Raw genomic sequence first — 27,750 nt, forward strand, 5'->3', positions numbered from 1 at the left:
AGTTTTTGACCTCTGATTGATAAGCTACACCTGGGCTGGAAGGACAAAGAATAAGCTATACCATCTGGTAAGAAAGCATGGCCTTAGGCTTCCCTAAGTGCAGAAACTCGTAACTGAGCATGTCCCTTGAGGTACCCTAGGAACTCTGATTGTCGGTTGTTGAAAACACGTTAACTCCTATGGGACATGGGCTTCTGAATCAAGATGGCCCTCAGAACTACTGATGTGAGGACTGCTCGTGTGGAAGGGAACTGCTGACATGGCCCTGCTGGCATGCTGAGCATCTATCTCCACCCTTCTACGAAACTGTGATGCCAGGTGTGGTCTGTCCAGGTCTTGCAAGTCTGAATGTCTAGTTGAGCCTAAGAAAAACTCATGGTAGATACAGCTCTTTCTCCCCTCTGCCCTCTGCTACCTACTTCTAGGCTTTTATCCCATGTAGGTGGAACTGTGATATTAGCTCAGCTAGTCAAGATGAAATCCAACCAGCTTGCTCACTTCGCCATCCTGGACGCTTTCCCATTGCCACGTCTCCCTAGTTAACAATCAAGATTAAAGGGCACCTGGGTTTTGAAGACCGGCTCCCCTTCCTCCCATCCAATAAGAAGACTTGACCAAGATGCTTAGAATCATTTAATGACTGTTCCAAACACACCCTTAACTGGGCTACAGGTAAATTTCACTGGGATGGAAGCAGATGAACCACCCAATCAAACAGTACATGATTACTCGGTTTCCAGAAATCTGGATACCAGAAAAACTCAGTAGGAAACATCAGGATCACGTAGCCAGAGGTTCCTTGTGATTCTTTCTTTCCTTCCTCCTCTCCTCTTCCTCCGCCCTGCTAAGGAACTTCTCCAGGGGTACAAATGTTCAGGATGGGAGAAGGGGAAGTCGGCTCCCATATCTCTAGGACAAAGAGGAGTGCTGTGACACCACACCCCCGGGGCAACAAGATGACGTGGAGGTACAGGCCTGGGGCAGGTCTGCTCAATAAATAGACAGTTCCCAGAAGTCTCCACAGTGGGATTAACGGGCCCAGGGATGCTGAACTGCAGAAGCCACCCTCCCGAGGCCGGGCTGTGGCCCGCTCGCTACGTGCTGCACACCAGCACATCTGCAAAGGGTCCCAGGAGGATCTTGTTGAAGATGCAGCGGACCCACACCAGGTAGGTGGTGAAGGGCTTGATGTTCTCAGTGAAGGTGTGGTTCTGCAGGGCCAGGATGTAAGGCACATAGGTGTTCTCCCCCTGCTCCTGCAGCCACACCTCATACTTCACCTCCCTCACCTTCAGGTACTTAAGGTTCCATGGGATCTGCCAGGAGACAGTGAGGCGGGCCTCGGAGGCGCCATGCACTGACGCCTGGCACTGTGCTTCCCGCACCTTGCCTGGATATAGGCCGACTGTCCACTTCTGCTTCCGTGGTCCTGGCCGGCCCTTCACCACGCGCCGTATGGTTTGAATGAGGGATGGGATGTCCACCTTGGTGTCCTGGTAGATTCGGAAGAGCCACTCGGGGTTCCGGCAACAGAGATGCCGTGGGACCTCACGGCTTTGCAGGATACGGGCTTGCTCAGCCCGGTCCAGATGGGTGATGCCCCCCTGGTCCCAGGGCCGCTCAGGGTGTGTGACTGTGTTCTCTGGCATCATGTTCCTCCAGGCTACATACTGGAGGTCCATGCCAGGCAGCATGGCCAGCGTCTTATAGGGAGTGTAGTGGTCGGGATTGACAGCATATGGGAAGAGCTCTACCACAGTTGCCCCACGGGGCAGGAAGAGGGTGGTGACCAGCTGGGCCCCATGCATGCTGACCAGCATGGAGGCGTTGCTGACCAGTCGCACGACATCAGCAAAGGCGTGGTCCTCCAGGGACACTGTCACTGTCTTCATCTGGAACTCCTGGGCCAGTGCCAGCAGCAGCTCTGCCTCATTCAGGATGAGTCTGTTCTGGGTTCGGCTAAAGACCAGAATGTACTCCTCGCCTAGAGGGGCTCCTGTGTGGCTTACGTTCAGCTTTTCCGTCATGAACCGTGCAAACTGCCGGATCTCATTGCCCGAGACCAGGATGTTGGCTTTCGGGCCCTGGGGCTGGACAAAGCCATACTGGTACCAGGTAGTGATCTTGGAGAGGCCCACAAAAGCATGGGAGAAGCACAGCAGCCGGCCCAGCGTCTTCAGCTGTGCCCGCAGGAGAGGCTGCTTGGGGCTGAGCAGCTTGTAGAGGTCGAAGTGTGCACCCTCGCCCCAGCCCTCCATGAAGAAGAGCCGTGCCTCGTGGGCCAGGCCGGGAAACTGCCGCAGGGTGTAGAAGAGTGGCAGCAGGTCGTCGTGAAAGACATGCATGAGGTTGTCGGGGTTGAAGCGGTTGGCGATGAGGGCCACATCTGGCACGAACACCGGCTTGGGCATGAAGCGCAGGGCAGCAGCAGGCAGCTCCACGAAGTTGAAGTACTGGGTGTTGTGGTCCTCCACGGTGGACAGGTCGAGCAGGGCTGGCTGGAAGCGCCGGGAACCCAGGTTGGGTAGCATGACAGAGGTGTTGCCATGGAAGAAGATGAACTCCTCGGCCTCGTTGGAGTAGCAGAGCCACTTGAAGCGGCAGATGCGGTCTGTGTGTGTGCGGCCTGTGCACACCATGTGTGTGCCACCCTCCATCAGGATCTGCAGTGCCTTCGGGTAGTCGATCCTCAGTGCTGGGGCTGGCTCTGTGGCCTGTCGGCCGAGGGCCAGCTCCTCCTCCAGTGTAGCTGCATGCTCACGCAGTCGCACATGCTTCCACAGGACCGCTGCCAGCACCGACACCAGGAGGGCGTTGAACACCGCAGAGAGGTGCATCCTAATGCCACTGTGGGGCCCTAGTGAGATGACGGCCACTGGGAAGCACCACAGGCCAGGCGGGCTTCACCCATCCCTATGGGCATCCCGAGAACTGGTGAAAGCCTGCAGGAGAGAAGGAAAAGAAAAAGGAGTTGGCACAGTCTGCCTGGCATCATTACAAGCTCCTGCTATATGCCAGGCGCTGTGCTAGGCTCTGTGTGCCCACTACAGCACTGGATCCTTGCAGCCATTGTGCTCATTGGTAGGCATAGTAGATTCGACCATTGTTTAAAATATTTACTCCCTCCCCATCGCCTCCATGTTGGAGAGTGCATCCCCATACCTGACTTTGGGCTTAGCCATTTAACTTGCTTTGGCCAGTGAGATGTCAGCAGACAGAACATAATCAAAGGTTTGGAAAGTGTTTGGCCTGGCCTTACCCTCTTTATGACACTGGCATAAGAAGAATGTATTCAGGCTAACTTGCTGGCCCCAAGAGGAGCGAGTTACGCACGAAGCACAACCGCTCCGGCCATACCCTGTTCTAGTTCAGCTGATCCCTCATGACTGAGTGGGCCCAGCCAAGAGCAGCAGTGCCATCAGCCAAACCCAGCCAAGATCAGCTAACACATAGACATCGGGGCTGAACAACAGCTGATTAAACATCCCTGAAATTCTGGGGCTGTTTGTGATGAAGCACTGCTGCAGCAAAAGCCAACCAAGAGAGGTATCTGTGATGACAGGCCATAGGAAAATCCCTTGCAGGGGCCTGACATTCCTGGACTCTGGGTAATGACTTTCCGTTAAATGAGAACAACTGGCATTGGAGATCTGTGAACACTGTTCCCAGGTTGTACAAGACCCCGGTATGCCACCTGAGACACACACATGTATGGTCAGCTAAGCTTTGCTCCTGCTCAAAGTTCCTTTAGAAATCATGCCTGCTGGCTTTAGAATCCCTTAAGAGAAGGGTAGAAACTCGTCCCCTCGGTGGTAAGATAATTGTATCTGGGTGTCATCATTGAAAAATGTTTTGTATACTGAGCCAAAAAAAACCCAACAGGGTTTTAAATGCCCTCTCCCACATACACACACTGACAGAGAGGCCTGGCTAGGGGTGAGCATTTACTCCCTCTTCTTGTGATATTGTGAAGGGTATCATGCCTGCTCTGGGACCCAGGATTATTCAGACAGTGAAGAAGCTCATCCTTTGTGACACAGGAGCAGCACAGGTAACACCTGACACCTGCCTGGCACTGCACCGGGAGGGAGTAGCTGTTCCTTTATTCTCTTGTGGCTAGGTCCTGATGCAATTCCTACCTCCCTGTGATGAAAAGAATCCAAGTGCATCTTGCCTAGAAAGAGAAGGTGTCTTCAGCTAGGTTCCCTAAGAAGCAGAGTCAGGGGCAAGGATTTGAATCCAAACAGTTTGAGAAATTATCCCATGAAACACCTGTAGGAGAGTGGGAAAGTGAGACACAGAAGGGACCAAAGCCAACACATACAGGGTACCTTAATGAGCAGTTAATGCCCTGTGTGGCCTTCCTCCCATGATCATATGCTGGATATAGTATGGAAGCTGGGATACATGTCTATCAAATCCTGTTGGGCATTACTTAGTTGAAGGCCATTCCTGGAGGCATGAGATCTCTTCTGGCCTACTCTTATCCAAAGGTTGAGCCCACACATATGAATATATTATATACTCCCCACCCCCAAATATCAGGAAATGAGAATTACCCTGAACAAGTATCATACATTCTAGTTTTTTCTAGCACACTTTAGTCTAAGCTCATTAACAACAACAACAAAAAAAACCTGCCCATAATCATCTTAATTAACTCATCAGGTTGGCAACTTGCTGTTTAAAAAATACTTGTCTACTCCAGATGTTCTCAAGCCTGGCTGATTACTGGAATCCTCAGGAGTAGTGGCTAAATAAAAATCCATATTCCCAGGCACCAGTCCTGGAGGTTCTGATTCAGTAGGTCTGGAGTATGGCTCAAGCATCTGCATTATTTCTTTTATTTCCTGCCTTCTTGTGAATTGCTTGAATTCCACTTTGATTTATCAGCAGTGTTTCTGAGTACATCTCTTGATATAGATTTTCTAGTGGTTGCTCTAGGCATCATATTATAACCTGTAACTTATCACAGTCTACTGGTATTGACATTTTACTTTTCAAATAAGTGTAGAAACTTTACCTCCACCTAGGTTCTTTTATAATATAATTGTCTTACATGTTTCCTCTACATATAATGAGACCCACATCAGACAGTAATTTTGGCTTCAACTGTCGAGTATGATTTCCTCAAGAGGGAAAGGATCATCTATTATATTCACCCATATTTTTACTCTTTATGTTCGTTCCTCATTCCTGATGTTCCAGGTTTCCTTCCATTCCTACATCCCTTCTTTGAAGAACTTCTGTTAGTTTGCTATTCTTTAAGGGTTAATTTCTTGGCAACAAATTATCTTAGTTTTCCTTCACGTCAAAATGTCTGATTTTAGCTTCATTCCTAAAGGATATCTTCACTGGGTATAGAATTTGGGGTATAGATTTTCCTTCTTTCAGTATGTGAAAAATGATGCTGTGTGATCTGGCCTCTGTGACTGCTGATGAGGAACTGCTACCTTTCGAATTGTTTTTCCCTGGAGGGAAATGCATCGTCTCCTGCTGCTCTTAAGATCTTGTTGAGTTCTCAAAAGTTTGACTCTGAGGTGCCTTGGCATGTATTTCTTTGGGTTTATCCTCTTTGGGGTTTGCTCAGATTCCTGAATCTGTAGGCTCTTGCCTTCCCCCAAATGTGGGACATAGCCATTAGTTCCTTGAAAACTTCTGCAGCCCCACACTGCTCTACTAGGACTCCAATTACACCAATCATAGATTTAAAAAAAAAAAAAACTGTATTGTCCCACATATCTCTGAAGCTCTGTTAATTTTTTTCCAGTATTTTTTTCTCCCTGTTGTTCAGACTGGATGATTTCTATCATTCTGGCTTCATGTTCACTGATTCTTTCCTGTGTCCTCTCCATTCTCGATTGAGCCCATCCAGTAATTTTAAAATTTTGGTTACTCTATTTTTCGTATCTAAAATTTCCATTTAGTTTTTATAACTTTTTTTTTTTTTCTAAAACTTATCCTGGACATTTTGGTTATAATGTTATGATACTCTGGATCTTACTTAAATCTTGTTTTAGTAGCTTCTGTTAAAACCGTACTGGTCGGGGAAGGGAGAGCATTGACTCTTACTGTTGGTTGGGGGTGGGCGTCCAGGCTCCCTACTCAGCCTCCACCAACACCATTGTGGCTGGGAGGGTGAGGGATACTCAGCACAGAGTGTATGTCAGGGGGTCAAAACCCAGGCTCTGCAGTTGGCCTCCAATGACACCCTGGGGTGTGGATGGAAGTCTAGGCCCCAAGAGGACTATCACAGTGAAGGATGTACACTACTACTAGGCGGTGGTAGAAGTCTAGGCTTCCCATCAAGTGGGGAGGGTGTGGGGCAGCTGGTTACCACTAGGCAAAGGTGGAAGTCTAGGCTATCTGATACGGTTTGGCTCTGTGTCCCCACCCAAATCTCATCTTGTAGCTCCCGTAGTTCCTACATGTTGTGGGAGGGACCTGGTGTGAGATGACTGAATCTTGGGTCGGGGGGGTTCTTTCCTGTGCTGTTCTCATGATAGTGAATGGGTCTCACTAGATCTGATGGTTTTAAAAACAGGAGTTTCTCTGCACAAGCTCTCTCTTTGCCTGCTGCCATTCACGTAAGATGTGCCTTGTTCCTTCTTGCCCTCTGCCATGATTGTGAGGCCTCCCCAGCCATGTAGAACTGTAAGTCCAATAAACCTTTCTTTTGTGAATTGCCCAGTCTCGGGTATGTCTTTATTGGCATGAAAACAGACTAATACGCTATCCATTTGGCCTTTACTAAAACTGAGGACTGGAGGGGGAGGCAATTTTCTCTGGTGTTTTGCAGGAATGGAGTATTTATAGAAAAAAAAACAAAAAAACAAAAGAGTTGTACTATACTGTTCCTTCTTCCAGTCCTTTGACAAAAGAGACCAAGCTTCCTTGGGGCTTTGTTTTGTTCTGTGCTCACTGGCATTCCTGGACTGTGGGCTTCTCTAGCACCCACGGTAGAATATGTAGGAGGCAAGAAGAAAACCCAGAGGACTCACCATTACATTGTTCTGTGAGTTCCAGAGTCCCTAGTTGGTTCACTCCTTTCTCCACCTTTCAGTCTTCCAGTGTTTTATATATAATGTCCAGTATTTTTAGCTATATTAGTAAGAGGGATACGGATAATTTTGTCTACTCCATTTTGACCAGAACCTGAGGTATCCTTGGCATCTACTTTTTTTTTTTAACCAAGCTCCCAGGTGATTCTGGGGTACAAACAGATTTGAGGAAAACCAAGTAGTTCTTAATCAAAGAAGCAGGCCATGAAACACATTACCACTTATCAGTTTAAAAGCTTGGAAATGTTTTCCTATTTCTTTTGTATATAAATTAAAGTAGGCTCAATGTTATCCTTATAATCACATCACCATCACTCAATTGCTTTCTGATACATCTTGAATCAGGAAGATGAGGATCACTGTTTAGCTGGCACAAGAACCCACAACCCCACTGCCTAAGCTGTGGGCAGCAGTGAGCAGCCTATGTGTTAGTTATGCCTTATTAATAGCAACAGCTAGTATGAGTTACTGTTCTGCTCTGCTTCACTGCAAAATATCTTTTGGGTTTCAACAACACCTGTATGCCCACAGGAGTATGCTATGCATGTGACTCTTCCCTATCACATACTATGGGGGAAAGACAAAGGGCCAAATGTTGTAGCCAGAACCCTGCAGAACTTCAGATCAGGTCTATCACTTTGCTGCATGACACTGGACATGTTGCTATGCCTCTCTGGCTCCTGGGTGCCTGGATGATCAGATAAAGCATCAGGCTGACCTTGGCTTCTCACCTGCTTAGCAATCAACTATGAAGCAGGATGCAAGCAATAAACATAAGCCCAGCTAAGCCAGGATACAAAGGAGTGGCTTCATTTTTTGTTCTCACAAGGCAGAAAGGAGAGGTGACTCCCACTCAGGCAATCATGTCTAACCTTAGAAGATGACCTTATTTGGAAAAAGGCTCTTTGCACAGACAATTAGATAAGAATCTTGTAATGAGATCATACTGGATGAGGATGGGTCATAAATCCAATGTGACTACCCTTAAAAGAGACAGAAAAGGACATACAGAGAAACAGAGGCCATGTGACGACGGAAGACAGAGACTGGAGTGATGTTGTTATAAGCCAAAGAACCAGCCCGGATGACCAAAACCATTAGAAGCAAAATAGAAGCAAGGAAGGATTCTCCCCTAGAGCCTTCAGAGGGAGCATGGCCCTGCTGACACCTCAATCTTGGACTTCTGGCTTCCAGAACTGGGAGAGAATAAATTTCTTTCATTTTAAGCCACCAAATGTGTGGTAATTTGTTGCAGCAGCTCTAGAAAACTAATATAGGGACCATAATAATTCATTTGAAAAAGGGGTTCTGTGCTCTTAAGAAGGAATTCCATTGCTATAAAGGTTAACAACCACTAAGCAAGTCCTCATTTTGCCCACAAAAGCAATTTGCCCAACATCACACAGCAAATCAGGAATAAGAACAGAAGTGTTCTAAAACACACCTGCTGCAGTGCTGCCTCCCAGTGGGGACAACTGGGGAGACCAGCAGGTCACCAGCAGGCCCAGCTGGTGCAGCTTCTGTGTTCAGGTTCTCATGAAATTAAGTCTCCGCTTCACCATCTACCTGCCTAGCTCCAGGGCCTGGGCCAGTCTGATACGGATGAGCTGCTCAAACCCTCTTGAGGGGTGCGGAACTTACTTGGATCTAGAACAGTCAGAACACCTCAGTCTTGGGAAGCCAACTCCATACATTAGTTTAACTTGTGGGTTTGCTCTTCTGGAGACACCTTTGAAGGTATCACTGATCAATCAGTAGCTATCACATCGTCTCCCAAACCAGCCTGGCTCTCAGCTTCCAATGCACTACTGGCTGCAGGTAGCTCCCAGAAGAGGATATGCACTGTCTGGATAAGTATGAGGATAAAGACAGAAAGACTCGGGTTCAAACCCCAGCTCCTTGACCTACTGCATGTCCCTTCTACACTCAGGCTCCTCATCAACAAAAATGGGGATACAGCACCCACCTCACAGGAAAGTGGAAGTCAGAAATGATGTATTAGTTGAATTTCGTGAATGGTGATAACCACTTTTATCTTATAAAAATCACAATTTCATTCCATCAGGTTCAACCTAACAGGTGCGGTATATAGTGGAGAGGAAAATAAAAAGGTTTTAAGGCACCAGGTAGCTAATAAAGGGCCACTGGGATATAGACAAAACACTGGCATTTTAAAACAGTTTGGACACACTTGGCTACCTTCATCTGACTCAAAGCAAAAACTCATCAGTGGTGAGGCAGGAACTGTCACTTTTCATCACAGTCATTTGAAACAAAGGATTTTAAAGCTAAGCGGGAGAAGATTCCTTCCAAAGAAGATGGAGACAGACCAGACAGTGAACGCTGTCACTGTGTCACTGGTGGTACCTTGGGCCTGGTCAGTCGCCAACCCTCTGCGTCTTGGGCATCCAGGTCGAGTGTACTGACAGATGACATAATGGACACTGTTGCTTCCCCCAGCAGCCACTGCCCTCTTCCTCTTCCTAATAACATCCCCAGTGTGTCCAGAGAGCCACCCTCCGGCTGATACCCATGAGGTTCAGAGAAGCTCAGACCTTGCACCTCAGGTGGATGGACTGTCAGCAGAGCCTACTTCTGGGGCCAGGTACTGGTCCAGCCATGGCAGGTTACCCGAGTGGGACCAATTCAGCTGAGGAATGAGGTGTCACATGTCATGTTCCCACTCACTAGACAGAAAAAGAAGATGTTGTCCCAGGGCTGCTGGCTGCCATCTGCTGACCATGAGGGAACCAGCTTGAGGCAAAGACAATGCCTAGGATGGTATGGCCAAAGAGATATAGAGGACCCTGGTGACATCTCCGAGCCCCATCTCGGACATCTGCTGTGAGAAATGGTAACTTTCCTCATTGCTGAAGCTAGGCTGGGTTGGGATTTTGGCTTCCCACAGCCAGAACATTCCAACTGGTATGGAAGGAGAACCTGTTTGCAAAGTGCCATGCGTGAGGTAAACATGCAGGGTCTGGCTGTGTCTCCTGTTTCTGAGCTCTGTGCTCCAGCCTAGGGGGATTATTTCGCATCAGTTTCCCCTGGACTCTTCTATAACTTGGGTAAATGAAGCCTTCTCCCTAAGAAACCTTTTCATGAGACATGAAAACAATCAAATAGAGGATCTGTGACAATTTTCTACACAGGTGCCATCTGCCAGTAGGGAATGAGAACTAAGGCCACCAAAGTGTCACAGCACGGGCAGAAGGTAGGCTTCAGTGAGCCCTGCAGGCAGGAAGTGCCAGACCCCTCCTGAGGAGCAAACAAGTCCTCTGGTGTGGCTGTTTCCTGGAGCTTTCAGAGGGACAGAGATGTGATATCTGAACAGTGCAAAGGCAGGGGGTAGGAGGCAGTCCAGGGAATGTGACCCAAGGCCACCCCACAGTCCGGTCTGGTTGGAATGGATGGTTCACAAGGAGAAGAAGTAGAGAGAAACTTAGAAGAATCAGCCGAGGGTGTGATGCCAGATCAAGGAGTTTGAATTATATCCTATAGGCAATGGGGAGCTATTATAAGTCTTGGAACAGAGCAGCTTGGAGGTTCTCTGGGAGAACAGAGGTAGAAAAAAGCCAATTAGGAGCTCCCAAGCTCAGTGTCTCCCCATTTAATACAGGAGAGGAGAGCCTGAGTGTTAGAATGGGGGCACCCAGAAGGGAGCACACAGAGGAAGCTGGTGGGTCACACTCTGCATGAAGGGGGCAAAGCAGCATGTTCCTGATGGCAATTCAAGTCCCAAAGTCTGCAGATGATTTAAATTTAAATAAATTCTCACAACCTCAAAGCTCATCCTTTAATAAAACTTCCACTCTTTCACATCTTAATGGGCCTTCTTGGTGGTAAGAGAAGAGGATAAAGTCACAGCTATCTTGAGGGCCCTGCAGAAAGGAGAATATAGTGGGGCCCTGACTTCATGTCCTTCATTCAGGTCTTCAAGGCTCTTGTGGAACACGGGCTGAGAACTTCTGAGCCAGCCACAGGTGAGAGGCCAGAGCTCTGTGGCTGCCTTCTTAGCTGGGTTTTAACAGCACCTCCCGTCAGCCTTGTTCATCTCTAGGGGCGTGTCTCTGTGAGCCTAGAAACCCTGAAGCTGAGAAATCTAATTAAACTCAGTGTTTCCTCAGTCTTTTCAACCCATTCACCCATTGATAATAAAGAGAAATTCTCTCATGCCCCAAACTGACCTGTAAAGTTCAACATCCCCTTCTCCCTCATTCATAAGACTCTCTTCTGCAACGTCTGCTCCTCAAGACCAGTGAATTCCATCAACCTTTACTTTCTGATGTTGGTATTTTATATCAACATCTATCTATATATTTTACTTTTCTTTTTTTTTTTTTTTTTTTTTTTTGAGGCAGAGTCTTGCTCTGTCGCCCAGGCTGGAGTGCAGTGGCCGGATCTCAGCTCACTGCAAGCTCTGCCTCCCAGGTTTACGCCATTCTCCTGCCTCAGCCTCCTGAGTAGCTGGGACTACAGGCGCCCGCCACCTCACCCGGCTAGATTTTTGTATTTTTTAGTAGAGACGGGGTTTCACCGTGTTAGCCAGGATGGTCTTGATCTCCTGACCTCGTGATTCGCCCGTCTCGGCCTCCCAAAGTGCTGGGATTACAGGCTTGAGCCACCGCACCCGGCCTTATTTTACTTTTCAATGTAAAATTATATCACTGGATATGCTCTTTCAAATAGGCATGCCCCCAAGTGGACATTCTCCATACAACCCCACCAGCTAAGAACCACTGTGCTGAACCACATTAAAGTGCTGATATGACTATTTTTGACCAGTGTCCCGTGGTCCTGCCATAAGAACCAGGTATCCTTACCACCACCAAGGTATGGACAGTTCTTCTCAAGAGAGAACACCTGGCCGGGCGCGGTGGCTCAAGCCTGTAATCCCAGCACTTTGGGAGGCCGAGACGGGCGGATCATGAGGTCGGGAGATCGAGACCATCCTGGCTAACATGGTGAAACCCCGTCTCTACCAAAAAAATACAAAAAACTAGCCGGGCGAGGTGGCGGGCGCCTGTAGTCCCAGCTACTGGGGAGGCTGAGGCAGGAGAATGGCGGGAACCCGGGAGGTGGAGCTTGCAGTGAGCTGAGATCCGGCCACTGCACTCCAGCCTGGGCGGCAGAGCGAGACTCCGTCTCAAAAAAAAAAAAAGAGAGAACACCTATGTGATCAGTAAGACATGCCCTCAGCTGGAGTTCTGACATCTGATCTCTAGGAGGAAAGAGGAGAAGCCAGGAGCTAGAAAGAGACCAGGAAGAGGGAGAGTTCATTAACATTTGAGGTTAGGAGAAGAAAAAAAATAAAGGATAAAATTAGAAAAGGGACAAAAAGGTTTCAAAAGAGACTGGAAAGACAGGGAGAGACTGTCTTACCAGGGGGTGGAAGGGAGATCACCCCGAGGTCCTCAGCTCAGATCTAAACCAGGGAACTGAAGAGGAGCTCATGCTGGGGTGGCAGGGAGGAAGGCACCAGGGAGGAACATGAGCAGGGGGAGCAGTGGCAATATTTGTGAGTGTTTACCCTAAACGAATGACTGGACTGACATTTGTAAGAGGAACTATGTCAAGCACAGCTCAAACACTTTTTGTATATACAAAAGATCAAGGTGCTAATTTCAGACACTGATTCTCCTCCCACAAAGTGTCTAGTGATAACTGTCATAGCTAAGGAAAAGGTTGGAATTATAGGTGTCCTACTTCAGTTCACCAAGAGGGCCTGGAAGCAGTGACAGTGCAGCAGCAATCAGTATACCCAGCACCCAGAACTAGCTTTCTAAAAATCTTTCTCTACAAAAGGAACCAGAGCTCCTTGGAGAAATGGTTTATTCCAGGGCTAGGGCAGGGAAAGTACAAGACGAGCTTGGAACATTTTGTAGTGCCAGAATGTAAAAGTATTAAAAAAAAAAAAAAAAAAAAAGATGAGGAGACAGTGAAAAGGCACAGGAGCCAGCATCAAAGAGCTCCCAACAGCTAAATCTTGTATAATTTTAGTACCAAAATTAAAAAGTAATAGTAATGAATTATAACCCATAGAATAAAATATCCATGAGTCAATATTGATATGAATAAATAATTAGGAGAGAATGGACAGATCTTCCTTAGAGAATTTCAATTAAAAAATATAGAGGCAATCATGGAAATAGAAGATCACCATTTGGCAAACATCACAGTGATAACTGTTGCAGGCAAGATCTGCTGATAGATGCTAAAATTAGTGGGTGAAAAAGTATGATGAGAGGATATTTGCATAGTCTCAAAGTATCTCCCCATGAGGTGCATATTAATTACAAAAGTAAAAATGGAAACTACTGTAGAGAAGCCTGCCAGACATGCCCTGAACCAAGTAATCAAAATTAACATCACCTGTAATAACACTGACATCATGTACCCCTTTATATGATGCACTGAGACAGGACCTCACTTCTATGGTTTTCCTGCCCAAAATGTGTAACTTCAATCTATATTTCTAAATGGGGATCCATGGTTCTAGCTCCAGTTCTGGCTCTGAATAAGGTCTGTAGGTTAGCTAATAGAGAAAACCTTAAACTCAAATTAAGGGATGTTCTACCAAATACCTGGCCAGTACTTGACAGGGCTAAAGTCATAAAAGACAAGGGAAGATGGAGGAGCTGCCTCAGATTGGAGGAGACTAAGAAGACACAGCAACTTAATGCAGTGTGGGATTCTAGCTTTCATCCTGGACCAGAAAAGGAACATTAATGGGACAACAGGCAGAATTTGAATAAGGTCTGTGGTTTAATGTGTTGTGTGAATTTCCTGGTTTTGATCATTATACTATGCTCTGTAAGATGTTAATAGTAGGGGAAGTGGGGAGAAGTGGTTTATGCAACTTTTTTGTAAGTCTAAAATGTATTCAAAATAAAAAAGTTATTTATTTTTAAAATAAATTACATAAGAAATGTGAATTTTTATTTTTTTATTTATTTTTGAGACAGCGTCTCACTGTTGCTTTGCCCAGGCTACAGCACAGTGGCATGATACCAGCTCACTGCAACTTCGAATTCCTGGGCTCAGGCGATCCTCCCATCTCAGCCTCCCAAGTAGGTAGGACTATGGGCACGGGCCACCAGCCTGGCTAATTTTTAAATTTTTTGTAGAGAAAGGGGTCTGGCCATGTTGCCTAGGCTGGTATTAAACTCTTGTCCTCAAGCAATCCTCCTGCCTCAACCTCCCAAAATGTTGGAATTACAGGTGTGAACCACCGCACCCAGCTGAGAACATGAGTCTTTATAAATGGTAATGACATGTAAAATGACATGAATGTGGTTTGCTCCAGCAAACAAAGTAGACAGACAGAACCCGACAAGGGAATACTGATCACTGTGGAAGATGGTGGGGGATGGTGGGGTTCTTTATATGTTTGTACTCTTTTGTGTTTACTTGACATAATAAATACATTAAAAAGGAAACAATAAAGAATTAAATAAATCACTATTTATAAATAAGAGAATTCTGAAGAGTAAACAAGAAATAAATTGATATTCAGAAAAAATAAAACTAAGTCCTCTCTGGAGAGACGGGAGGCAGATTCATGTCCTATGAGCTGACACACATTTTGCCCTGATCAAAGAATAGCTTCCAATAGAAGCCAAAGCCAAAACAGACAAACCCAGGGAATATCAAATAGCTAGACCCTCACGGAGATACGGAAAGAAGAGAGGAAAGACTTACCTCCAACGTGAGTGGGCATCTCAGCCCCCAGGTATTCCAGGTATTCATCATCTCTCTAGTGATCATTCTGCCACCTGCCCCTCTCTAAGGCAGGCTTGGCAGCAGGTGGGGATATGGGGCAGTGGCCACAGGCAGGCAGGAGTCTAGGGTCCACATCTGGACCTGACTGACTGTGTACATGCAGTGGACAATCCCAGCAAAGCACTGATATCAGGGCCTTAGGGCAAAGCTCATAAACTAGGAAACATGGGTGGGGGCCTTGTGAAGCAAATTGGCAACTAAGCAGAGACCAGCCTTCGAGACTGGGGGACACGGGGGCTGCTTCTAATTAGCTGCTAAGTCTTCCCAATCCCCCAGTCCCTAATCCCTCCCAACTCCCATCCTCCTATCCCCACTCTCAGGCCCTGCCAGAATAGTGTTGATGGAAGGCAGGACAGACTGGCCTGCATGGACCTGCACTGGGCATTTCAGGTTTCCGAGTTACCCTTCCAAGGGGAAAATGGGAAGAAAGGTTTGCTGGAGACGGACAGAGCAACAATCAGGTCCTGCAGTTCTGATTGCCTGGGAGTTTCTACCAACTTTACCACTTACAAGCAGGTAGCCTACACCACTGTCGGATGAATACCCCACTCCCATACTCCGCAGGCAGGTTAGCTTTGAGACATGTTCTACACTGGCTCCCAGGGGTCCCCAATGGGATTAAGCCCCAGCTGTCCACAATGGTAACAAGCGTGACACACACCCTTTTTGGCTGCCTTCCCTTCCCTCTCTCACTTTCTCACTCCCCATTCATGTTTACATGTCCATTGGGACTGAATACAAATCATCTACTTGCTAAAGAATCCTTGTCTTAGGATCTCAGGATCTGCTCCTGGGAGACTTAAAAAAAATAATAGATCTAGTCCTGAATCCAGAGGGGAACCTTAATAAACAGATATTACTGTATTTTGTCACTGTGGAGACATGGAAAGCCACCCTTGCACTTCTACCTACTGTGAAGTAGGTAGCCACAGTGTGGTAGTAGGAAGCCAACAAGTACTTGAGCAGTCAGTGTCACTACAAAACACTGTCAGCCTGTTTCCCACACCCAGGTGGCACCTGCCCCTCCTCCCAACAGCCTGCATAAGCCAGCTGAACTGAAGGATCATGCAAAATCTTCAGGAAGGTTTTCAAAAGACAACAGATGGAGGCAAGGAGTACATTAATCGGATCTCCAGCCCCAAAGAAGATAAAGAGGCCTTTCCTCTTCACCACATCGAAATGTTCCTGGATAATAAACGCATACTTCTCTAGGAGGAAAATTCACAATGGTGAAGAATAACTGGGCCAAGGTGCTTACTGGGCAACAGACCCAGTGATTTCCCCTTTCTCTGGGCCAATTTACACTGCTGTGGGGCTATCACAGCCTGGAGAGGCTGCCAGTCTCACTGACAACAGAACAGCAGCAATGAGGTTCAGGGCATGAGAGAGCCCAGGTGGCCCTCCTTGGCCTTGGAGCCTGAAGAGACTTGAAGCTAAGCCACTGTCTTCCACAGGACTGCAGCCTGGTCTGACAGACACTGTCTGCTTAGTCCTAATGTCTGATCGTTCAGGGCACCTCTGTGCACCAACTGCCTCCCCAGAGCACTGGCGACAAAGGGATAAGAACTCTTTCAGACTGAAGACCTCCATTCCCCACTTCATCTGTCTCCTGGCTCTGCTGAAATGGGCAGGGGCCAGGATCCCAGCATCACAAGAAATCTGACTGTGCAGTGACGAGGAACTCCCTCTCAGTCCTAAGCAGCCCACCCTCCTTTGTGCACTTACTCTGAGAGCACAAAAGCAGAGCTGGAATGTGCCTCTCCTGCACCTGCTGTCCTTAATTCTGTCCCCCAGTGAACCCACTTCTGAGCAGTCATGCAAGGTCACCCTGTCTGCAGTCAGATCTGGCTAGCACCCCAACCTGTTGAGCTCCTGCTATGTCCCAGTGCTATGCTAGGTCCCTCACACACGCACACACAGCCTCGCTAAATCCTTCCTTACCCCTGCTCAGCAGGGTGGTGCACTTTGTCTCCATTTTCCATTCAGAGACAGGCTCAGAGGCTGAGCCATGTGTTGACAGTCCAGGATTCAACCCCAAGCATCTCCACCTGTGCTGCCTCTCAAGAGACAAGGGCTGCCCAGACAGAGTCTTGTCATGAGGAGGTGAGAGGGGGTACTTGGAGGCATGGGCCACCCAGGATAATACATTTTGTCTCTACTTAGTGCCTTCCTGAAAACAGAGGCTGATTCTTTAGGATGTGCGGGTGGGCATGAAGGTCCAATGGTCACTGATGCAAAGCACCCCACCACCCTCTGGGCTTACAGAGCCTCCAATGAGATGGGATCGGTACAGGACAGATGGTATCTGACATAAGCCATTCCACACAGAGAAAAAAAAACAGATCAGCCCTTTTCCTGCTTGGGCAAGGACATGGCAGGTGCCCTAACAAAGGGTTCTCCAGTCTTGCCCCTGCTCCAAGCCAGGACAGCTGTGTGCTCAGTGCTTCCTGGCTGTCTCGCCCTAAAGCGTTCCTCTATGTACTTACCGCAAGCCTATGAAGTATCATTATTCCCTATTTTTAGATGAGGAATCGGAGGTTGGAGAGTTTCAGTGACTTGTCCAAGGTTACAACAGGTGTGAAGCTTAGGTCTTAACCCAGTGTTCTCGAACTCTAAAGACTGTGTTGAAAACCACCCTCAAGATACAGAAGATCCAGTCTTCATTAAAGTGGGGCAAGACGCAGAGAAGAGAAAGAAACACCTCAGACATTCAGAGGACTCAATAAGGGAGGAGCGAGCCCAAATAAGGGCACACACATCCCACCCAACTTTGCAGCCCAGTCCCCTCCTGGACCCATGACAATGACCAGAGAATGCCACTGGCTGACTAGCTGAGAGTCATCAGGCTGTGGGGCAGGGAGAAGGGAAGATGAGTGAATGCTGGGTGGATGTGATCACCATGCTCAGCGGTGAAACTCTTGAAGAAGACAAAAGGGCTTCAAGGGGGACATGACAACCTTGATCCTTATTTGTTTGCTTTCCTTTAGAAAAGCAGAGGTAATCAAACTAGGAAAAGCTGCCTCTTCCCATCACTCCTCTTACTCGTGCCCTAAGCAGAGTTTTGGCCCCTCCACTGCTCCAGGACGAGCAACTGATTCTGTGCTGTACCTCCCGTCCCATCCTGCTACCAAGGATCCAATCAGCACCTAAAATTGATTCCCAGATTACCAGCAACTATTAAATATGAACCCACTCTTACCTTGAAACACACACTCAGAACCACCAGCCTCCAACACTTTATGTTCCAGGCAGTATACTGAACACTGTAGGTATATTTTCTCATTCAATCTTCAAACCAATATTAAGAGGCTAACACCACTATTTCTATTACCCATTTATAGATCGGGACACAGAGGCTGGGAGAAGCTAAGTAAATGTGTCCAAGTCCCTGAGCATGTATGGAATGGAGGCAGGATTTGAACATGGATTCTAAGCACTGTCTTATGCTAACAGCCCAGGCACCATTTGGACCTCGCCTTCTCGGCATTCCAGGGTCACACAGACCAGGGTACTCCAACACCACCATGTTTATCTGCTTCTGCCTCTACACTGGGCACCAAATTTAGAGACCACCTGGAGTGGGGAACAAAGAGCTTAGTGACTCAGCCAGGACAAAGCATGATAAAACAAAATTTTTTTCAAAAGACAGGGAAAAAAGAAATCAACAAGAGATTAAAAACATGCCTAGAAAATCCCTTTAGAAACTGAGGGAGGCAGGAGCAAGCTATCAATTCACTCCCCCAAACCACTTTACTAAGCTCCCAAGAGCAGCTAAATGTTATCAGATTCCCAGACTTAGTGAATCTTCCTTTCTAGGATCCCAGCTGTTGTGAGCATCAGAGGATAGCGTCGATAATGTTGTCACATCTGCAGACCCCAGTAACAGCTGAGCAGCTGGGGTGGGGCCACTTGCCTGGGGCGGGGGGCTCACCATGTGAGGCTGGTCATTGGTGCTGGGTGCAGGCTCCATTCTGGGGGACCTGGCCAGCCCCAGACATGGGCACAGAAAAGCCCACAAGGGCCTTGAGGTTTGATAAGGAGTAAAAGCCCCAGAAATTCTGGGCCCAGAGTAGGAGGTGCACACTCACATGCCTGCTAGGGCTGGAGCCAATGGAGAAAGTAAAGCTGAAGGTGGGCTGTGTGACCTGGAGACTGAACACCTAATGCCAGCTGATGAGAGAATGGCACGAAAGCAGTCTGGTGGTACCTATCTGTATCAGTCTGCTTGGGCTGCCATAACAGAACACCAGACTGGGTGCTTTAAATGACAGAATTTTCTCACAGGTCTGTCAGGGTTGGTTTCTGGTAAGGCCTCTCTTCCTGGCTTGTAGATGGCCTCTTCTCTGTGTGGCGGGGAGGGAGGAGAGGGTCAGGTGAGGGAGGGGGAAAGGGAGAGAGAAAGCAAGGGGAGGGAGGGAGGTGGGGAGAGAGACAGAGAGAAACACTCTGATCTCTTTTCCTCTTCATATAAGGACACCAGTTCTATCAGATTAGGACCCTACCCTTATGACCTCATTTAAGCTTTATTATTAGGACAACCTATCTCTAAACATAATCACATGGGGGTTAGGTCTTCAACATATAAATGGGGGGAACATGATTCAGTCCATAGCAACCCTCTTCTGATCTTCCCAGAGAAGCAATAAATCTATTGAAAATGTGAAATGTCCTAATTTGTAACTTCTCACAATTATTCAAATTGAGTGAAGACAACATGCACCAAGGCCTGGGGCTGCTGGCCTCACTGCTGCCGGGTAAAAATGGACGCTGGTTTGCTAGCTCTGGTCTAAAGCAAATCCCCTGTCCTGCTGGCCTCACCATGGCCTGTGCCCAGGTTCCCAGCTGTGTGACTGCCAGAACCAGCTGCTCACCGGTCACTCCTCCATCAGAAGGGTTACAGAGGTGGAGGGACCAGACAGCCAGCACCTGCCAGACCCAGGCTGCAGAAGATCAGGCAGGGCCCCAGCCAGGAGGGGGTCAGCAATGGTGCAGAAGGGTTTATATTACTTTTACAGCAATTTGACTTTTAAGGATTGTTCACACTTTCAATTGAAAATTACAGAATTCTTATTTTGTCACTGAAAAGCGTCTTTGTCCTAAATGCAGCCTGAAGTACTAGTGCTAGATTGTGGAAGCCTTCAGTCCTGTATTGATTTGTGGTCTTATATGTTGTGAATTAGTAAGGAGTAAACATGTTTCATTAACTCAACCTTATCCTCGGAATAATCTCTTTCCCCCTTCTTTTTTCTTTTTTTTTTTTTTGGTTATCAGAAGTAGTACATGGAACTGGTATTAATAATATAACGCTTACATTTGCTCCTAAATATTAACCTAATGCTATTGATAAATTCAGGCATTTATAGATCAGGTTTTCTGACCAAGGTTATTTATCCTTTGGCAAAATCCTGGCAGCCTGAGTGGTTCTTGTAAAACTTAGTAAGTTTAATTATCAAGGCATATTTAACATTTAGTTAAGGGCTCACTTTTTTAGATTAAAACTTTGACATGGGTAGTATCTTCTTGCTTTAGAATAAAGAGCAAAGCAAAGTCAAAGCTGGAGACATTAATCCACCATCAATAGCTGATGACTGTGACTATATTGCCTTATCAATAGAAAAGGAACCCCTTCAAAGCAGGAAAACCTCCAACAGAATTAAGTCACAGTCATCTGTGTACTACTACAAAGTACTACTTTGGTGAGAAGGGTGATGTCAGTCTTTGTTGAGGATAAACCAAGGTTTGAGTATGGGGCAGGACATTCGGCTTTCCACCAGCTCATTTGCAACCCTCTCACCGGTGTTCAGCCTCCAAATAACGCAGAAACCTTTGCTTGCCACATAGCCTGCCGTGTCATCTGGCTTTTGCTTAGCGCAAATGGGTCACTTGGAAGTGACATGTGCCTGTATTGGTCCTCTCTGGCATCACTGTGTACCAATGTGGTTATAAACAGGGACGCAAACAGGGAACAGAATGGTGGGAACCTCTGTTGTGTGGCTCACAAAGGTAACGGAGAACACGCCTACACCAGGTTTTCTAGGTGGAACTGCAAAATCAAATGAAAACAATTCTTACAGGGAATGCTCAGATGCCAGTGTGTACACACATCCAGATGGACCCTCAGGCCCAATTTGAGAGGGTTGAACTGATCAAGAGAGTCCGAAGACAACCTGTATATGAAGCATAAAATATTCACAAAGAAACACGAGGCAGTGTGCACAACAGGAAGTCGTCCAGGGAAGCTGGCTGGAGGGTGGGTGAGTTTTGAGCAAGTTTTTGGAGGTGTTTTGGTGGTGATGGAGGATAAGATGAGCATCTCTGTTATGTGTCTACATGTCCCAATTACTCATGACTGCTACAATCTGTCCACAGTAAGATAAGCATCACTGTCTAGTTCTCACATATGTCCAGCAAACCATGAGGCCTCCAAGCCATGGGCAGTGATGGCCAGGTCCAAAGCCATGTGCAGTTCAGTGGGCACTGCATACCCAGACAGGTAGAGCCTGGGGAGCCCAGGCTGTGGGGCAGGCACAGAAGTGCCAGGGAAGGCAGGAGACCTGGGTTTCAACATTGGAACCCTATGGGCTCAGGTGACTACCTGCAAAGCCTTCTGCAGGGTGACGCTTTACAGCAGCCAGGTCCCTGCCAGACACCCAGGGAGCCTGAGATCCCACATCAGCAAGCAGAAGGAGGTGACAGGATAAGGCTGAGTTTTCCTTTGGTCTCATTACCACTGTGTCACCCTGAACTCCTCCCTTTCCTAATAATAATGATATTATCATAGCTAAGATCCACTGGCCAATCACTAGGTGCCAGGTTCTTCACTCTGCAATGATGATCTTTATTTTATAGATGGTAAAAATCAAAGCTCAGGGAGGTTAGAAAGCCAGGTTTACAGAGGAAGCAATGATAAGACTAACCCAGGTAGGCTGGCTGCAGGGTCTGCGATCTCCTTCTTTTTATCTGGAAATAATTTTAAACTTACAAAATAGTGGCATGTATAGGACAAAGAACTCTTCTACACTCTTACCCAGATTCACCAACTGCTAATTTGACATCTTTGTTTTATCATTCTCTCTATATACAGTCAGCCCTCTATATCTACAGGTTCTGCATATGTGACTTCAACTAACTGTGGATCAAAAATATTAAAAAAAAAAAAATACAATAAAAAAGTATCAATTTAAAAACAATATAGTATAACAACTATTTACATAGCATTTACATTGTATTAGGTATTATAAAGAATTTAGAGATGATTTAAAGTATACAGGAGGACTGCGTAGGTTATATGCAAATAATGGCGCCATTTTATAACAGGGACTTGAGCATCCTTGGATTTTGTTATCTGTGGGGGGTCCTGGAACAAGTCTCCCTGAGGAGGGCAACTGTATACAAATTCTCTCTCTTTTCTGAATCATTTTAAAATAAGATGGAGAAATCTGGCCCCTTTAGCCCTCAATACTTTAGCATGTATTTTCTAAGAATGAAAACCTTCTGTTACACAACAAAAATTCATGAAATGAATATTGATACTATAATGATAATACTATTAACATATGATTTCTATTTTCTGGTCCAGAATCCAGTCTGGGATGAAGCATGGCATCCAGTTATCACATCTCTCTACTCCTTTCCAATCTGGGGCAGCTTCTCAGTCTATCTTCGACTTATGATCTTGACAACCTTTAAGAGTCAGGGCCAGCTATTTTCTAGTATATTCCTCAATGTCTGATGTTTTCTCATGATTAGGTTCAGGTTACGCATTTTTGTCAGGAATTAGAGTCTGTACAATTAGTCATTAATACGACCCCACCCTATGTGAATCTTTCTGGGACACTCACCTTGGAGCAGCCAGGATGAGGAAGGACTGAGAACCCCTATACTGTGTAGGATGCTAGAAGGAGTAGGGACACTTTCCTGGAGAAAAGAAGCCCGTGCACCCATGCGTCTTCAAATACCTGAGTTGCTGCACAACAAGAGTGAGGCCGCTCCTGAGGAGTGGATACAATCCCTTCTACCTGACTGGACACACGTGGATGATGGTGACATGTGCAACCCAAGCCCCAGGCACAAGTGTGGACTGTGGCACATATGATTCCCATTCTGTCCTGCCCAGCACAGGTGTGCCAGCTGCTCCAGGAACCTAGAGTAAGAACTGCAAAAAGAAGTCACGGGGAGGTGGAGCTCAGCATGATCGGCTGGAGGAAGACTTCTCTAAAGACTATAACTGTTTGAGCATGGAGGAATCAGCTACTTTGTAGGGCAGTGAACCCCCTGCCTGGAAGTGGTCTAGCAAAAAACAAGAACAACCCATGTGGGCTACTCCATAGCGGGGAGTAGGGCTGGCCATGGTGTCCTCCAAAGCAGGACTCAGTGGATCCATGGACCTGTTGTAGCAGCATCACCTGGGATCTGAGAAATGCAGAATCCTGGGCCCCACTTCAGATCTGCAGAACCAGAATCTCTCTGAGAGGACGACCTAGGAACTGTGTCTTAATAAAGCTTCCAGGTGATTCTTAATGTGTGCACAATACTGAGAGAACTGCTCTAAGGTTCTTCTAACATTTCACAATTTTGCGATACTCAGCAAGGCATTTCTAGCTAGCCCAGGTTAAACAACTGATTCAATTGAGAATAACTCTCCCCATCAGTATCAGTAAAGGCTAAATAAATTCTGTTCCCAGCTTTTGCTAAGATGATGCATAAGCCTAAGCTCTGGGGAAATCTGAGAAGCCTGCCAGACTCTAAGCTCTCTTTTGAAACAAGTTGCCCCAACCCATTCCTTCCCACACAAAGTGCACCACTTGTGGTATGGGAGTGGCAAGAAATGAGACCAGACCTCTTGGCCACAGCTAAATGGACTAAGGATGGAGCCTGGGTCTAAAGCAGCCACCAGCTGGGGACATAGGGAGATGGCCATCCCTGCAAGCCAGCAGAGAGGAGGTAGGTCCCCTGAGAAAGGAGCCCCTGAACAGAGCAAATTTGGACAGCATCTCCAGTTCCTTACAATGGCTACTGTGTGACTCTCTTGGAAGCTCTGCGACCCAGCACAACTGTGGCAACTCCAGATGCCACTCCAGGATGTGCCATGATTCCTGCCACAAACCTCCACTGTCAAAGGACCCCGGGGTCTGTTTCATCACTGGGTGTGGCAATACAGCAGACCAGGTCCCCAACCCCTTCCTGAGGCTTAGCTCAGAGCTGAGGAGCAACTACACAGCAAAGAAGGGGCCCTCTCTTAGCCTTTTCAGAATGGAGAAAACAGAGAAATTTGTAGCATGAGATTGTACCAATGGCAGTCACTACTGGCAGAGTGAAAGATCTGATTCTCTTACAGGTGCTGGAGTATGTACCAGTGAGGACATGGGAAGTCAGAGAAAACAAAAGGATTGATCCTTGTCCAGGTTAGCTAAGAAAGAGGATGTTGGCCTCTGGGTAGGGGAAAGAGATGAACAGTCTCACCATCTTACTTTACTGAGCACCTACTATGTGAGAGGTGCTGTCTTAAGCCCTTTTTCTGACATATTTCATTTAAGCCTCACCCTCCAATGCAGTACCAGTATTATCCCCACTTTCTTTTAACATGAGAAAACCAAGTTTTAGTGGAGTTAAGTACCTTGCTTAAGTTCCTAAAGCTCAAGAAGGGGCACCAGGATTTGAACCTGTCTCTCACTCCAGAGGTCTTGTTCTTAGTACTGTGCTCATCTGTCATCAGACTTGGAGGAAAACTCAATGGCAGAGAAGCAGAGTAAACTGTAGAGCTGTGAGTTTTTATTAGTCAAGGGCACAGCAGGTGTGGTGGCCCTGGAAATGTAGAACCACAGGCCCTAGACTGTAACTTAGCAACCCAAGGCTTCTTGCTGTAATTCCTCCCCACCCAGCCAGGCAGAGAGTACCCGGCTATGACAGGTGGCTTAGGGAGCTGTGAACATTCTCTCACCCTAAGGAGTCTAGGTAACATATTAGTGTGATAATTATCCCATGTGCCCTAGTACTGTGCTGAGAGGGTTAAGCCATCAATTTAGAATTACAAAACCACTGACCTTTAGAGCTACAAGAACCCTTAGAAATGATTTCTTCCAACTCTTTATTTCATAAAAGAGATCTTGAGAGGCAGTGTGAGCTCTCACAGGCAGCCAGGATTAAAATGGCAGCATATTGGCTCTCAGTCCGGGGCTCCTTCTCCTCACATCCACAGCTCAAGGTCTGCTCTCCTTCGCAAAGCAGAGATCAGGCTCAGATAATTGTGCAGCCCCAGAACATTTCCCAGGAGCTAAACGAAGGCATTTCTTCTCATACACAAGCTTCCCAGGTCCCACCCAGCCTGCACCCTCACCCGGCCCTGCCGTCCGGTGATGAGACCCTAAAGAGGTCACAGGCCTTGCCTGGGCTGCCTCTTCCTAACACCTCCTCCCCTGAACTCACTCAGGGACTGTCCCCTACAGCTTCACCACACATCCAACACCAGCCACAGAGAGGAAGCACACAGCCAGGCTGCAGGGTCCTGCCTCCCACCCACTTGGTGTGAGAAGACTCCCTGCTGCAAGACTGGAGGCTGCCCCAGGTCATAACTAGGCTTCAAGAATGCAACAACAGCAAGGATGATGGGCAGCAGAGAAGGAGAATTACATGGCACCAGTTCTGGAGCTGGAGATGTCAGGATATGAGTTCCCATCCCTGTCACTTAGCCGCTATGTGACCCTAGGCCAATTCTTAACCTCTCCAAGCCTTCATTTCCTGATTTGAAAAACAAAATTATGCCTACTTCACAGGGTGGTTTTGTGAATTCAAAGAGACAGCAAAGGCAAAGCACCATGCCTGACAATTATTTTTCTAATATTATTATTAATCATAATGGTAAAATAACTCCTGTTCACTGGCTTTCACTCTCAGCCAGGCACAGTGCTAACTGCTTTACATTATTATCTCATTTATTCCCCACTACAAACCTGAAGTAAATGCTATTAATTCAATTTCACATTTAAGGAAGTATGCTTAAAGGCATTAAGTGAATTGCCCAACGTCACACAGCGATTAAGTGGAGGGGTTAGGATTCAAAACCAAGACTGACTCCAAAGCCCATGATGACATTTGTAGGTTCCACCTTTCACATTTATTATTTCATCCAATTTAAGAAACCTTGGGAATCACGTGATTAGCAGGTCCCAGGGGAAAGTATTCCACTGACAACCAAGCTGAGATTGACAAGGACCATTGGGGAATGGGGGATTTGGTAATCTAATTTTCTAGTTAGTGCAATGTTTACTAGAAGGCTTTGTTTATTGCTAAATATTTTCTAAAGCAAGGCTCAGAGCAAGAACTTGCCAACCAGCATACTTACATGGCCACGGAGGGTCCAGCCACCAGCACCATGTCTTCCTTTCTGCTGAAGATCTCCACTCTCCTCTTCTTCTCGCAGGGGCCCAAGGCTCAGGAAGGAACGTGCTGACCATCCCTGGGGATGAGGGGACCTATGCTCTTTCCTAGCTCTGCGGGACTGAGATTCCTCATGACTAATATGAAAGGATGAGCTGGAAGATCTGCAAGATTCACGAGAGCCAGAGAGGGCAGCTAGTCCCAGTAAAGATGAACCTGGACTCCAAGCACCTCAAACAGTTTCTATCGTTAGTCACCACGACTGCTGATATTTGCTGCACACTCACTGTTTAGACATACTGGGCTGCGGACTTGCCTGGCATTATTTCATCCTCACTGCAACCCCGTGATAAAGGCATTGTACTTTCATCTCCACTTCACAGAGAAAGAAACAGAGGCTCAGAGACGATAAATGACTTGCTTAAGCGCACACCGCTAGTGGCGGAGAACCAGGATTTGAAGGCCGGGCGCTTACTATAGTAAACATTTGGTGAATGAAACCTCCTCTGTCTATGCTCTTAGCTACTAAGTCCTACCAAGCTCGCCCCATAACCCCGAAGTCACCCCTTTCCACGCGGATCCTTGTTTCTCCCAAGAGCAGGCTCTAAGTGTTGGCTGGCATAAAGTAGGCGGACACTGGTCGCTCTGCACCTGGTGCAAGACTCCAGCCTGAGGGTCACATACTTTAGCAGAGTTCCCATCAGTGAGCGGGAGACGGGTTCCTACACACACACGGAGTCAGGAGTCCACTGGGTTCCTACTTCAGAGGCTACCCCGGCACTGCCAAGCAGGCCGTGGCAAGCTCTTACACCGGACACACATGGTACGTGCCCCACTCGCCCCCAAGGCGCCCAGGGATCAGCTGCAAGCCTGCCCGGGTTGGCAGTTCGGGAGGCCCAGGCCCGCTCCGCGCACCTCGCGTGGCTCCCCACCGCCCGCGTCAAATGCGCACCACCCATCACCTCCCAAAGCAAAAGGGCCTGAGGACCCAACGCCAGTGCCTGCCACGAGCTGAGGCCTCCAACTGGCAAACCCCAGGGCGCTGCCCCGGTCCTCAGCCCCCGACCCTGAGGGTCCACCCCCGCCCCGCCCACCTCCCGCGCCTCCCTCAGCTCGCTTCACACGACACCCCTCAGTTCTGCAAACTCTCCTATCTCCGGAAGGCGTCCTAGAACCTCCCCCTCACTCTGGGGCCCGGCACCGCATCGTCTCCTCCAGGGGGTCGAGGGTTCGGCCCCTCCACTCCAAGTCCCAGACGGGTGTCAGAGTCCGCGCCAGCCCCGAGCGCGCGCGTCTTACCTGAAGCCTGGGCTCCGCGGGACTGAAGCCACCTCCGCCAACACGTCCAGGAGGCCCCACTGCGGCGCCACTTTCCCACACCACCGCCGCCCCCAGCGCCAGCTCCTGGCCCAGGAGGCCCAGGCAGCCAACGCAGGTTTGGCCGCGCCGCCGGGTTCGCAGCCTCCGCCACCTCCAGGTTCGCAGGTGTCCCTCGTGCGCCTGCCCGGCTGGCGAGCCCAGCGCGGAGCCT

The 27,750-nt window shown here is 47.7% G+C and overlaps 1 protein-coding gene across 5 annotated transcripts; it reads right to left on the bottom strand.

The window, feature by feature from the left end:
• Positions 1–618: 618 nt before the first annotated feature.
• Positions 619–27,750, bottom strand: POMGNT2 (protein O-linked mannose N-acetylglucosaminyltransferase 2 (beta 1,4-)). 5 transcript variants are annotated; one of them, XM_015445728.3, is made up of 4 exons: positions 27,519–27,750; positions 26,185–26,298; positions 24,887–25,057; positions 619–2,942 (listed from the first exon to the last, which is right to left on the bottom strand). In XM_015445728.3, the coding sequence occupies exon 4, from the start codon at positions 2,835–2,837 to the stop codon at positions 1,095–1,097; it is 1,743 nt and encodes a 580-aa protein (XP_015301214.3). In that variant the 5' UTR covers positions 2,838–2,942; positions 24,887–25,057; positions 26,185–26,298; positions 27,519–27,750; the 3' UTR covers positions 619–1,094. The 5 variants fall into 5 exon arrangements, with proteins under 5 accessions (XP_015301214.3, XP_015301211.3, XP_045242351.2 ...); XM_015445725.3 differs by having other exon boundaries at positions 26,185–26,383; XM_045386416.2 differs by lacking the exon at positions 24,887–25,057.

The sequence above is a fragment of the Macaca fascicularis genome, chromosome 2 (assembly GCF_037993035.2).
Source record: "Macaca fascicularis isolate 582-1 chromosome 2, T2T-MFA8v1.1".
NCBI classification, from domain to species: domain Eukaryota; kingdom Metazoa; phylum Chordata; class Mammalia; order Primates; family Cercopithecidae; genus Macaca; species Macaca fascicularis.